At 40.2% G+C, this 14,782-nt stretch overlaps 1 protein-coding gene across 1 annotated transcript in view; it reads right to left on the bottom strand.

Moving 5' to 3' along the window:
- Positions 1-9,836, bottom strand: part of LOC139542588 (adherens junction-associated protein 1-like) — a 104,350-nt gene extending 94,514 nt beyond the window's left edge. Inside the window, exon 1 of the mRNA XM_071348197.1 lies at positions 8,825-9,836. Within this exon, the coding sequence (XP_071204298.1) occupies positions 8,825-8,853 (29 nt within the window). The 5' untranslated portion in view covers positions 8,854-9,836. The remainder of the gene's footprint in view (positions 1-8,824) is intronic.
- Positions 9,837-14,782: the final 4,946 nt, after the last annotated feature.

A 14,782-nucleotide genomic window follows, 5' to 3' on the forward strand; every position in this document is an offset into this window, starting at 1 on the left:
TAGGTACAGTTGAAGTCAGAAGTTTACATACACCTTAGCCAAATACATTTAAACTCAGTTTTTCACCATTCCTGGCATTTAATCCTCGTAAAAATTCCCTGTGTTAGGTCAGTTAGGATCACCACTTTATTTTAAGAATGGGAAATGTCAGAATAATAGTAGAGAGAATAATTTATTTCAGCTTATATTTCTTTCATCACATTCCCAGTGGATCAGAAGTTTACAAACACTCAATTAATATTTGGTACCATTGCCTTTAAATTGTTTAACTTGGGTCAAATGTTTCGGGTAGCCTTCCACAAGCTTCAAACAATAAGTTGGGTGAATTTTGGCCCATTCCTCCTGACAGAGCTGGTGTAACTGAGTCAGGTTTGTAGGCCTCCTTGCTTGCACATGCTTTTTCAGTTCTGCCCACACATTTTCTATGGGATTGAGGTCAGGGCTTTGTGATGGCCACTCCAATACCTTCACTTTGTTGTCCTTAAGCCATTTTGCCACAACTTTGGAAGTATACTTGGGGTCATTGTCCATTTGGAAGACCCATTTGCAACCACGATTGGGATGGTGTTCTTCGGCTTGCAAGCCTCCCCCTTTTTCCTCCAAACATAACAATGGTCATTATGGCCAAACAGTTCTATTTTTGTTTCATCAGACCAGAGGACATTTCTCCAAAAAGTACGATTTTTGTCCCCATGTGCAGTTGCAAACCATAGTCTGGCTTTTTTACGGCAGTTTTGAAGCAGTGGCTTCTTCCTTGCTGAGCGGCCTTTCAGGTTATGTCCATATAGGACTCGTTTTACTGTGGATGTAGATACTTTGTACCTGTTTCCTCCAGCATCTTCACAAGGTCCTTTGCTGTTGTTCTGGGATTGATTTGCACTTTTTGCACCAAAGTACCTTCATCTCCAGGAGACAGAATGCATCTCCTTCCTGAGCGGTATGACGGCTGTGTGGTCCCATGGTGTTAATACTTGCGTACTATTGTTTGTACAGATGAACGTGGTACCTTCAGGCGTTTGGAAATTGCTCATAAGGATGAACCAGACTTGTGGAGGTCTACACTTTTTTTCTGAGGTCTTGGCTGATTTCTTTTGATTTTCCCATGATGTCAAGCAAAGAGGCACTGAGTTTGAAGGTAGGCCTTGAAATACATCCACAGGTACACCTCCAATTGACTCAAATGATGTCAATTAGCCTATCAGAAACTTCTAAAGCCATGACATCATTTTGGGGAATTTTCCAAGCTGTTTAAAGGCACAGTCAACTCAGTGTACATAAACTTCTGACCCACTGGAATTGTGATACAGTGAATTATAAGGGAAATAATCTGTCTGTAAACAATTGTTGGAAAAATGACTTGTGTCATGCACAAAGTAGATGTCCTAACCGACTTGCCAAAACTATAGTTTGTTAACAAGAAATGTGTGGAGTGGTTGAAAAACTTTTTAATGACTCCAAACTAAGTGTATGTAAACTTCCGACAACTGTAGCTACGAACCTAGGAACTAGCCCAGCGTCATGGTTTCTCAGTAGAAATCCACTATTTCAGAGTAAATTGCTCAAGCGAAGGTTCTGCTGATTTATGGATTGCCTCAGTGCAGGCCTCTAGGTGGTAAATATTTTATGAAATATATCAAGTGTTTCAATACAATGCTTGAGGTTCTCACATGAAAAGCTGTAAAAAGTCAACCCTGCCATAGACACATACAGTCAGACACACACACACACACACACACACACACACACACACACACACACACACACAAACACACACACACACACACACACACACACACACACACACACACACACACACACACACACACACACACACACACACACACACACACACACACACACACACACACACGCACACACACCATGCCTGTAAGGCAGAGCAGGCAGCAGCTGCTACCACGGGCGGATGAAGTAATGTTGCGTCTCCGCTAGCTGTGGGAACCTACACCGGGAAAACCAAAAAATGTGGAGGATCCAAGATGCAACAGCCAAGGGCGCTTTGACGTTCCATTAATTAATCCCTCAGCACACCGTCCTCCACTACTGTGTACATGACCCACATGCTGAAAAAGATAAGCGGGGGGATGAGGCTGCATGGCGAAAGGAGAGGGATGGGGGGGAACCACCCCAAGCTTCCTGATTGGACTTATGGGACAATGTTAGAATCAACTCAGTTCTCATACTCAAGGCTTTCGCCTCCTATCCAGCTATCTCGATTACTGTACATACAGTCTGTCTGGATGCAACGGGGAAAAGGGAAACCATTCCCAGAAAATCCCTGTTGTTCATTTATGAAGTGTTTTCGGAAAAGCAGGCCGCTGAGAGGCGACCTCCATGCCTGCATGCAGCAGGCCAGTTAGTGGAGGTGCCCTGACGGATATATCTGATCCTTTGTAGAGGCAGTATTGATCCGACAAAAGCTCACTACATGAATCAAAAAATGAGCTCCGCTGCTTCCTCTCCCAGGCTCGGTTTAGTGCGATGGATGTGCTTCAGTGAAATAATAGCGCATATCCTCCTTCACATGCACAAACACTGGCAACTGTGGCAAGGCTTGGTTACAGTAGTGGTCATTAAAACCACTCACAAATTCGCTATCAACCTCTTCTCTGCAGTTAGCATATTGTGGTTGGAATAGAGTATGTTTCAATTGCATGGAATGGAGTTAGGCCTATATTTCGGATAAGATTAAGAATATTTGTAGTTGACATGCATGGTGTTTAGTTCAATAAGTTGATGGTCTGAAATATTCATTTTGATTCTAACTCTTCTTAGTAAACCTTTGTCATGTACATAACATGTGTAATTTCTGCATATTTTAGGCATATTTTACCATGACACAACAATGTAACAACTTAACCTGACTAATGTCTCAAAGTCTTGTTCTGTTGTGGTGGTATTTCAATTCCCTTAAAGGTAGGCGAGGCAACTTCCTGCTTACAGAAACCAACAACAACAAAATTCAAATCTGCCAAGACTGCCACTATTGGCTCTTCCCAACATGGGTATGCCTCAAGGTAGGGCCAAATTAGTGTCAGTCTTGAATCCTGGTGTTGTTGTTTCTGTAGGCAGGAAGTAACCCCGCTGTGAATGCTGATGTCATTATGCTGAGTTTAACTTTAACACCATTCAGGGAATCACAATTCTGACTTAGGTGCCTCACATTAACAGCCAGTGCTGTGCTACAGCAAGAGGTCTGATCAACTCCACTATATGTTGTGGCAATTCTTAAGCTATATAACGCACTAATGAGATTCAGAAGATCAGGCTGTGCGGCTGGGCAAATGAGATGTATACTGTTACGTCAGGTGTTAATAGCATGGTCCAAGTTGGCGGTTTGTGTTTTGCTGTCACTGCTGTGTGTCACAGGGACCAGCTCTCCTCCCCCTCCTGAGTTTAGCAGACTGCTGAGTGTAGGGTGTTTGTAAGCACGCACGCACACACACACACACACACACACACACACACACACACACACACACACACACACACACACACACACACACACACACACACACACACACACACACACACACACACACACACACACACACACACACACACACACACTTCTCCAGAGAAGGGAAGCTCAGAGATGCAACACAGCCTCAAGACTCGTCTGAGGTCCCTGGTACCAGTTGAAAAAATATATGGAAGTATATATAGAGACTGTCAGTGCCAAAAATAAGGGGTTAAAAACATGTTAAAAAAAATTTTTTTTTAAATAACTAAATGTTTCCTGACCTTTCTTATATCTCTCAGATATAGGACAGACACTTCAGAACAAACTTCCTTTTCATTTTTGGGGGGGGACTAACTGTTGTTTCATATAGTAAATCTGTTATTCATGTGTTTGTATGGACTAATAGCAGTAAGGCCCAAAATATTTTGTCTTTTTTTAAAATGTTATCCTTCAAGAGGTCTTAAAATGTCAAATGAAATAGCAAAATTATCCTCAGTATGACCTTCTTAAAACGATTCACTATAGCTTAGTAGAACCCCCCAAATGTTTAATGTGTAGGATCCATTTATAATTTTCAGTTTCACTTTTTATTAGTCGTATGTACGAGATACATCGTCATAAAATGCTTACTTGCAGGTTCCTTCTCGAAAATTCAACAACAATTAGAAATAAATCAAGTTGATTTTAGTTATCAAATGGTTAAACATTCATTAACGAAGACACACACAAAAATACCACCCCTAAACCCGTCCCGAAGGATCCGGGCAGCCCTGCCAAGGCTTCCCCTCCAGCAACAGTAGCAGAGACTGTCTGGTCTATCTAACTACTGCCAGGGCTCACCGTACGGAACATCACATGTGTGACATCCATGAAAAGAGCTCAAGATAAGGCCCATTGATGCCAAGGAGGAGGTGAACGGGAGGAATCCCAATTGGTTAAAATGAGCCATGCATGCTGACTGTATTATTCTATACCATCACAATGAGAAGTAGAACGAAGAGTATCTTTAAATATAACAAACCATTTGGGGCCACTTTTAAAAATATGAATATCTTGAGGCACTCCCACACACTATGCATATAGGTCCCAGGAGAAAACCCGGGGGGGAGGGATTTAAGGGAACAATGTCTACTTTGAGTTTATCTCATTTGAAACTGTTCACGATGAGTCAATCACCTATATCCCGTAAATAAAGCATTTTTATTAATATTTAGTAGTAACTGGCTTTGGTATAAAATGTACAAATAGGTGACGTGCTGTCCTACCACATTCTCGCTAGTCTTTGAAGAGGACAGATTAGATTAGAATAATGAGCAATACTTTCGTGCTTGGTTAGTCAATACTGTGTTGATTGTTTTGGGGTTTCTAGACAGTCATATTTCCAGCCCAATGGAGGAACTTGTGCAGCAGGAGGTGTAGGAATTTGGTGTTACATTTGAAGAGCTTTTTTTCTAAAACACTATAAATCCATTTTTAGAAATGTTGGTCAATTAGCTTTTATTGTTTAAGGAATTTATGAAAGAGATTGGTGTGTTTTTCACCATCTAATCATGGCATGGGGTTGTTCAATGACATCCATGTATTTGTTTGAAATCTATCACTTGATGGTTTCATTTCAGAGAGAAAAATAATAAAGTTTTCTTGCAAAACGCTATATAACCACATCACTCTCAGATAAAGTAGTACTGCTATGTTTTACACAGTCAAATGTAGCAAATAACATTTTTTTAATAAAGATTTGTGATACCAATTTTTTTTTAAATAAATGAATCAACACAGTAATATGCGATATGTATGGAAAACATTTACATTTTAGTCATTTAGCAGATGCTCTTATCCAGAGTGACTTGCAGTTTGTGCATTCATCTTAAAATAGCAAGATGAGACAACCACATATCACAGTCAAATATACAGTATACGCGAACATTCCATTCCAGCTAAAGAATGGATGAATAGCGTTTTGTAACAACAACAAAAAACATTTTAATGAACACCTAAAATCTATGAATCAAAAATCTGAGAACACTAATATTTTACACACACATGAAAGCACCCATAAGCCACATGTGTCAAACTCATTGCATGGAGGGCCGAGTCTCTGCGGGTTTCTACTCCTCCCTTGTACTTGATTGATGAATTAAGGTCACTAATTAGTAAGGAACTCCCCTCACCTGTTTGTTTAGGTCTTAATTGACATGAAAAATCAAAGTCCTGCAGACACTCAGCCTTCCGTGGAATGAGTTTGACACCCCTGCCATAAACTATGGGGAAAAAACACAAATGTGAAATATTGGTGTATATAGTGATTTGGAAATAATTTCTTAATTTGTAATCCTCAAAGTATTATTCAATTAAACCCTGTGCTTTTATGTTCCTTTAAACCAATAAAATTGTCATTTCATTGATAAAAAAATTATATATACAAAAATAAGCTTCCAGTTGATGAGGTTGTTTGAACAACCAAAATGTCTCATTTCCATTCTACAAACAACAGATGTTAGCAGACACATTACTGTAGCTACTACACTATTTATGTTGCCTGTAGTATTTGACTATTACAGCAACACAAGGTGGTATTAAATCTTCATAGGTTAACATCAACAGCTTCTTATGCACTTTACTAGCCTAAACACACACACACACACACGCACACACACGCACACACACGGTAACACGCATAATGATACAATCACATGTTAGAATTAGGGAGACCAAATTGTTGTGGCTTTCCTCTAGGATCATGTTTCGTAACATAACCAGAGTGATACCACTGAATAGTAATAACACAATAATAGAATCTCAATATGGAATGCTGTATCTCAAAATTCTCAGAATTGTTTGAAAAATATTTCAGCCTGATAAAACCAACTCCTATATAAAGATAAGTAATGGCATTTTAAAGCAGGCCAGGGAAATGTGGTGGGTGTGGGTTGTGGGACTCGATCTCTAGCTCTCTAGCTGTGATGTCACTGACCTGACCAATCATTTTATAGGCGGTCTGCCTTTTCATTTCTAAATCTTCCAAAGCAATGATTGCTCTGTCCACAATTATTATCGTTTGACTGTGAAGTCAACCCTCAACATTATCCATAATGTCTAACTAACGTTGTTTCAGTGGGAAATAAATAGATGTCTAGTGATTAAAAACATCCTATCCCAATTAGCAGAGTCCCTCCCATTCTGCATTCAGTGAATCACCTGAAAAGCTTGTTCACTCCCATACTATTACTTTCCTAATTAAAGATTCCTTCTGAATAAAAAAACGAATAAAACGCCTCTCTTCTACCTCTCACAGGGGGGAACCTGTCTCAACCAACCAACCAACCAGCCTCATCCTATCTGAACACCACAGAAGTCAGTATGAATCACTGGTTGTGTGGCTCTAATGGTGTGATGTTGAGTTGATGTAGAGTTGATGTTAAGTTGATGTTGAGTTAATGTTGAGTGTGTGAGAAGGGGTAGCTAGTTCAGTAGGGGCATTTAACTAGGTGTGTGTTCTGAGTAACTAGCTGTGCCACAATAGATGTCACTTGGCTTTTGATACTTTCCCATGTAACTGCTGTCATAAACATTAGCAGTAAACATTAGCATGCTTGGCAAGAGGGATGTGCTTACATTAGCTCTGCTCTAATGTGGGCAGCCACAGGAACAAACTTCAAAGAATCTAGTGGTGCCGGATGATGCTATCTCATAGACATATTAGCCACCTAATTCATGCAATAAATATGACTAGGCATGTAGACATATGAATATGTATCAAAAACACAACATTGTCATATACAAGTAAAGTCACCCACTTCAAGGGTTATTATAAACTGGGTGGTTCGAACCCTGAATGCTGATTGGCTGAAAGCTGCAGTATATCAGACCGTATACCACGGGTGGGAAAGCAGGTAGCCTAGCACTTAAGAGCATTGGGCCAGTAACCAAAAGGTCACAGGTTTGAATCCCGAGCCAACAAGGTGAAAAATCTGTTGATGTGCCCTTGACCAAGGCACTTTAACGCTAATTGCTCCAGTAAGTTGCTCTGGATAAGAGTGTCTACTGAATGACTCAAACGTGTTTGACAAAACATTTATTTTCACTGCTCTATTTTCGTTGGTAACCACTTTATAATATCAATACGGCACATCAGGGGTTTGTGATATATGGCCAAAATGTATTTATTTATTTTACCTTTATTTAACTAGGCAAGTCAGTTAAGAACAAATTCTTATTTACAATGATGGCCTAGGAACATTGGGTTAACTGCCAGTTCAGGGGCAGAACGACAGATTTTTACCTTGTCAGCTCGGGGATTCGATCTAGCAACCTACTGTATCTGGGCATATCTGGGCTGTATCCAGGCACCTCGCGTTGCGTCGTGCATAAGAACAGCCATTCGTCGTGGTATATTGGACACATATATCACACCCCCTCAGGCCTTATTGCTGAATTATAAACTGGTTATATCAGACCGTATACCACGGGTATGACAAAACATGTATTTTTACTGCTCTAATTTAGTTGGTAACCAGTTTATAATATCAATAAGGCACCTCGGGTTTGTGGTATATGGCCAATATACCACGGCTAAGGGCTGTGTCCAGGCACTCCGCGATGTGTCATGCATAAGAACAGCCCTTAGCCATGGTATATTGGCCATATACCACTCCCCCTCGTGCCTTATTGCTTAATTATAGCATAGTCTCTTTGGAACAGGGTTGACAGTTCTGGTACAACTTATGGCTTGTAATTCATACATATTGAACTTGTGTTAGGCAATGACAAAATATAGTGTGTGTGTGTGTGTGTGTGTGTGTGTGTGTGTGTGTGTGTGTGTGTGTGTGTGTGTGTGTGTGTGTGTGTGTGTGTGTGTGTGTGTGTGTGTGTGTGTGTGTGTGTGTGTGTGTGTGTGTGTGTCTCGACCTATTTGCCAGTTAGGGCTTGCGGTCGTGTCGTGCAACAGCATGTACTTTTGGCGACCCCCAGCGTGCGGTAAGTGAAAGTTTTGCTCAGTTTCTTCACATAGCTGGAAACCGAGTTTTCATACGACTGATGCCCACATTCAAAATATTGAATGCACAATCTAAAAACCATTTTGACAGTAAAGACACCATAGAAATATATAAATAATATTTATGTATTGTGTGAGCCCTACAATTGATAACGTAATATTAAATTCCAGCAGACTCTCATAACTCTTGCCATGGCGTAGTTTATATAGAGCATTTGTCGAATGGTACGTATGCAAATATGAAACAATAATATATTATAAATTGAAAAACACCAACAGACATGTTCCACTTACCATAAAACGTATATAATGCAAATTATATTAGGTAGAGACTAAATGATTCTTACCTGCGTGCAATACACCGTTTTATCCACATTTTCTCGACAACAATTTCGAGTCAGTTCTTCAGGTATTCTCCCATTTAGATGGCTTCCACAAAAGTCGATAGTGGCTAATACACTCAAGTGACGAACCTTACTCCAAATGTCATTAATGCAAACATTCTAAGGCTATATCCTTCAACATTGCGCATATACAATTACTCCATATATGATGTCAATCCTGATATTACACCACCAAAGGAGAGAATATGCAAATATCTTGGACGCTGCTTGTTTATTCTAACTTGGCAATTATCTTCCCAATAATTTGATAAGGTTGATAAGGTTGATAAGGACGCACCGAGTCCGTGGACAGGTGGTCCACTGTGCTTTTACCAAAAGGTGTCCTCTGACCACTTGTGTCGGTCAAACTTTGTCTTTATATAAATCATCGAATTTACTCCACTAGACAGTCAAAAAGCTATGAAAAAGAACACCAGAGAGGCAAGGTGATTCGTTGGCATCCTCAGTGGATTCGGCGCTGAAAATGACCACGCACTTTTCTACATTATTGAGAAGCAGAGCATAGCAAAACATCAGGAAATATACCCAGCTTGGACGGTTATAACAGTCAATCCCGAAAAGATGCGCCGAAGAATTTCGAAATGCTGATAGGTCACCGTTGGCCAAAATTCCACATTTCGCACATCTCTGAATAAATGAATGTAAGTAGGTTAAAATGTTAAAAAAGAAACAGGAGACTAGGTGAGAGAACGGGTTATTTTGGAAGATAGTCTGTGAGCGCGTCAGCGCGAGATGTTGCGCGTGGTAAGCGGTATAGGGAAAAATAAGCACTTGTCATTTGAAGAGAGAGAGTGCAATATTATCACACCGTGCTATATCTCCGTGCCTTTCCGTTCCTCTCGCAGACTGAATAACAACCTGCCAGTCCTACTTCGGCTGACACCCATCTGACGTCATTTTAAAGTAAAATATGTGATATTGGAGACCACACTGCAAACTCAAACCGTCACTCTGGTCTTGCCCTCGGCCATCTGCACACCTGTATTACAAGATGTTGGAGGTAGGCAACCTACCATCACATTAGACTCCACATACTGATATGACCACAGCGAGATAAGTGAAAACATTACATATGACAAGCTCAGCTCTTGCGTGATACAGAGAGAGCACGTGGTGGTCTTCTTTTGCACCTCAGGGTCAATGTGTCAAACAGGTGCAGTCAGCTGTTGAAATCACCTGTTATAGCCTATATGATTTACACAGCAAACATTGCATTACCAAATCGTTGTGTTTGAAGGTGAGCTATTAGGAATGTGAGAGTGCATGAGAGGTTGATTTCTGTCTATGCTCTCTCAGTGGACTAACATTGACAGATAAACAAACCTCTACACTCAAAACATTTATTTTGGCTGCCCTTAAGTTTTGCTGTATCATATTTCATTAACATTACCACAATCCATTCATGTTTTATGGCGGAATGTAATTGTCTCTTGTAGAACTGACTTAACTCGGTGGAACTTGATGTGCACCAGATTAATTAATGTAGAATGAACTGACCAAATTGTGTTTGGTCAAATAGTTTCTATTGTTGTGGGACAGAGGTCATTAGACTAATACCCAGCATACTTTGCAACTGTGCATTTGGACATTTACATTTACATTTTGGTCATTACATTTTGGCAGTTCAGGCAGTGAAATTAAGGTAGATAAACAACCACAAGTAAAGATGTAAAAGTTTATGTAACCATTACTGAGAATGTGTTGTTGTTAAACTGGTCTGTTGGTTAGCTGGCAAACGCAACTGTCTCCCCAGCAGATGGAGGTTCTCTCTCTCTCTCTCTCTCTCTCTCTCTCTCTCTCTCTCTCTCTCTCTCTCTCTCTCTCTCTCTCTCTCTCTCTCTGTCTCTGTCTCTGTCTCTGTCTCTGTCTCTCTCTGTCTTTCACCACTCTAAAAAGCAACCCAACTTGCATTATATCACTAACCCAGCGCTGGATTACTGTAGCACAGTACACACATTTAGTTATTTTGACCAATCACCGCTGGGTTACGTGACTATCTCAATGGGGATTATTTTGGATCGTTTTACTTTCTTTCTGGGCGATTGTTGTTAAAACATCTTTTTAACAACAATGTGTGTGTTATTTCTTAGTGTTATTTCTTAGTTGTTTGAGCTCTGAGTCCTAACGCTGAACTCTAATCCTATGAGTAACTGGGCTATTACGCCATCACATTTCCCCCCTCTATCTCCCCCTCTCTTTCTATCTCATTCTTTCTTTTTTATTCATTTATTTTTGTGAAGTGTATTGAGATTGAATTGATTTTGATTTCTCTTTCCCCTCCCCTCTCTCTTTCTCTCTCACACACTCTCACACATATTGTGTGTGTGTGTGTGTGTGTGTGTGTGTGTGTGTGTGTGTGTGTGTGTGTGTGTGTGTGTGTGTGTGTGTGTGTGTGTGTGTGTGTGTGCGTGTGCGTGTGCGTGTGTGTGTGTGAATCTGTCTGAGTGTATGTGTGTGAGAAAGAGAGAGTGTGTGACAGGGAGACAGAGAGAGAAAGACAGCGTTGATGAGGAGAGTGCTGTTGTTTTACCTCAGAGATAGTCACTGGTTGCTGTGCATCAGTCAGACTGTGGGTGTTATGGTTCACATGGAGGAATCATAAACCCAAATGCTACTGGTGAAACAGCTGTTGTGTAAGTCATTAACGCCCCGCAATGAGGACTAGAATTAAAGGGAGACGGAATTGGGCTGTGCAGCGTGTCTGCATTGCTCTTCAGTGCCTCACATTGGCATTTCTGTGTTTCTTTTGTGCAAAGTAAAAGTACTCGCAGTATAAAAGAAATAACAAAATAAAAAATGTTTTGTTGTCACATACACAAGATAGGTGCAGTGAAATGTGTTGTTTTACAGGGTCAGCAATAGTAGTACGGTACCCCTGGAGCAAATGAGAGGTAAGTGCCTTGCTCTAGGCTACCTAGAGCTTTCCCAAACAGTAGGCTGCCTTAGACTAGTGTGGATTAGAGTGGATTCCCCTGTACTGCATGCTGCGATGGAAAACAAAAACTCGGAGTAAATTCCTTTACTCACAAAGAAAATTCCTTTCTATCTCTATGAGCTTCTCAATTTCTACAAAACAAAGTGCTACTACACATGAAGAAATCTAGGAGGAGTTATTCAGAGGAACTTTTTTCACAGTGTCACAATGATGGCCTTTTTGGTGTATCTACTAATTATATGTTTTTTTATTTTCCTTTATATGGGAAGTCGTCCTGAATAATGTCCACTTATTGATTGGTGTTTTATGCCAGGGCTTGCTCATATGAAGAGAGGACAGAGAGAGCAGCAACTCTACCCTGCTATGATGAATGGTTTGTATTGAACTTGTTTATACTATGGGGAAATCCTTGCGAAATCCACTCTGCACAAAAGCAAACAATGACATCAGGGACCTTGTATCGGAATATTGTTGTGAATGTTGGATGCAATGCATCTCCATTCACTCAAAATTTGGCACGTTTGTGCATATATCAACAGACGATGTTAAGCTAAGATTGTGGGTTCATTATATGAAAGGTGTGCTGTAGTATTACCAGTTTCATGTCAGGTTATTGCTGTCGTGAGGTAGTCAAAACTGCAAATAACTTTTAATAATTGATATAATTGTGTGTACACGCGCGCACACACACACACACACACACACACACACACACACACACACACACACACACACACACACACACACACACACACACACACACACACACACACACACACACACACACACACACACACACACACACACACACACACACACACACACACGAGATAGCAAACTTGTCAGAACACACTGGACCTGCTAAATGTTAAATGTCATATATTGTCAATTCAGAGACAAACACACTTTCTTCAATAATGTTTAGACTTGCATTCCCCTAAAAATGTATAATACAGAATGGCAGTATCATCACATGTATCAAGTATTATCCTCACAAAAATGTTGTTCAGCAGCTGGACTTCTGATGATTCAATAGAAAATGTAAATGCATTAGTAGGCTAAGCTTCATGAATCATGGCATCAGTGGGAATCAATGCCTAGTGTGGGAAGACAACTCCTACTCTTTCCAAAAACACAACCGGAATTGGGATCACTTCTCGGGAGCAAGCACCAACTCAGAAAAAAATACCACAGAAGAAGCCCTGAAAACAGAAAAGTGATGCTATAACATCCATTGTGTATGTTGTTAAAACGAAGACGTCTTGTTTAAGTGGCGTTTTACTGTTATTATAGCTCGTAGGTGCTAACACCTATCTACCGTGCTAAAATCACTTACCGTTTGCACAATGTCAGCAGAACTGCAGTGTGTTTAAGATATGAGAGAAACAACCATTTTTGAAAACTTTACTTCAAAAGATGTGTTCCCTTACAATGCTACAGCACCATTCTGTAAATTTGAGACTTATAACATAGTCTCTGGCCCTCGGTCAAAGCAAATAAATGTTTGTTCTAGCTATTGTCTGAGATTGTTATGCAAATACACACACATAAGAGTACGTACTAACACATTTCTAAATGTTATCTGCACTCTGCACTTAATATGTTTTAAAAGACAAGGCCAGGCGTAAACGTTCTGTTATTAAAACATTTTAAATAATGTCTGCTAATAGTGCCTTGGGCCCCCTCAAGGTCATACCACTTATGTATACAGAAATGTCTCACCATACACTCTAAGGGAGGTCTTGTAGTCTAATGATCAGAGATCCACCAGTTTATGATGTCATCCTGTGAGTGCCTACCTGGGAGGAGAGTGAGCGTGGGAGCACAGAAAAAGGCATTGCTATGGAAACAAGGAAACAAGGGTAACGGTCAAGGAAAAAGGCATACATAGGCCACAGCTTAAAGAGAAACTGTGCCGAGGAAGAAATCGTACCAAATAGGTTTGTCGATGGAACTGAACAAAGTGCATGAATGGCATGAACTATTTTACTTGGTCGTACATCGATAGACAGATACAGCAGAACAACAAGCTGGCATCCATGCCTGATGAAGACCTAAGGATCGAAGCGTTGTAACAATAATATCACCTTGGAGCATGAACAGTAATGTACGGCATTTTCCTTTTTATTTTTCATGAGTTCACCTAGAACTCCAGCACCTGCAAAATAAAAAAATGTGGCCCTAATTTATGGGTTTCACATGACTGGGTTGGACGTACAGCCAAATTCTCCAAATTACATTGGGGCAGCTTATAGTAGAGAAATGAACATTACATTTTCTGGCAACAGCTATGGTGGACATTCCTGCAGTCAGCATGCCAATTGCATGCTCCCTCAAAACTTGATATATCTGTGACAATGTGTTGTGTGGCAAAACTGCACATTTTAGAGTCACCTTTTATTGTCTCCAGCACAAGGTGCACCTGTGTAATGATCATGCTGTTTAATCAGCTTCTTGATATGCCACACCTGTCAGGTGGAAAAATGCTCCCTAACAGGGATGTAAACATTGAGAAAAATAAGCTTTTTGTGCATATGAATCATTTCTGCAATATTTTATTTAAGTTCATGAAACATGGGACCAACACTTTACATGTTGTGTTTATATTTTTGCTTTATATCTAATTGTATTATATGCACTATAAACTCTGGAACCTATATGATCCTGTGTTCAGAGTCAACTAGTCTCTTTCACCATGATTCCTTTTGATCTTCTCAACATCAAAAGTGATTTGAAAAGATGGCAGCGTACAGTAGGAGCACCGTTTTGTGAGTTCCAACCCAACTTACTATTTTGTGATTCTTTTGGCGTTTATTTTTCATTCCTTATAACCGCTATCATTTCTTAGAAACTACAATAACTTTTCAACATCAGATTGGCAGTTACTTACCTCAATTCCGACTTTAACTTTGACTCATCTATCTGCCTTTGGCTTTTTCTATAATTCCGACTGGGGTATCCAAGAT

This window comes from Salvelinus alpinus, chromosome 17, assembly GCF_045679555.1.
Source record: "Salvelinus alpinus chromosome 17, SLU_Salpinus.1, whole genome shotgun sequence".
Taxonomy (NCBI): domain Eukaryota; kingdom Metazoa; phylum Chordata; class Actinopteri; order Salmoniformes; family Salmonidae; genus Salvelinus; species Salvelinus alpinus.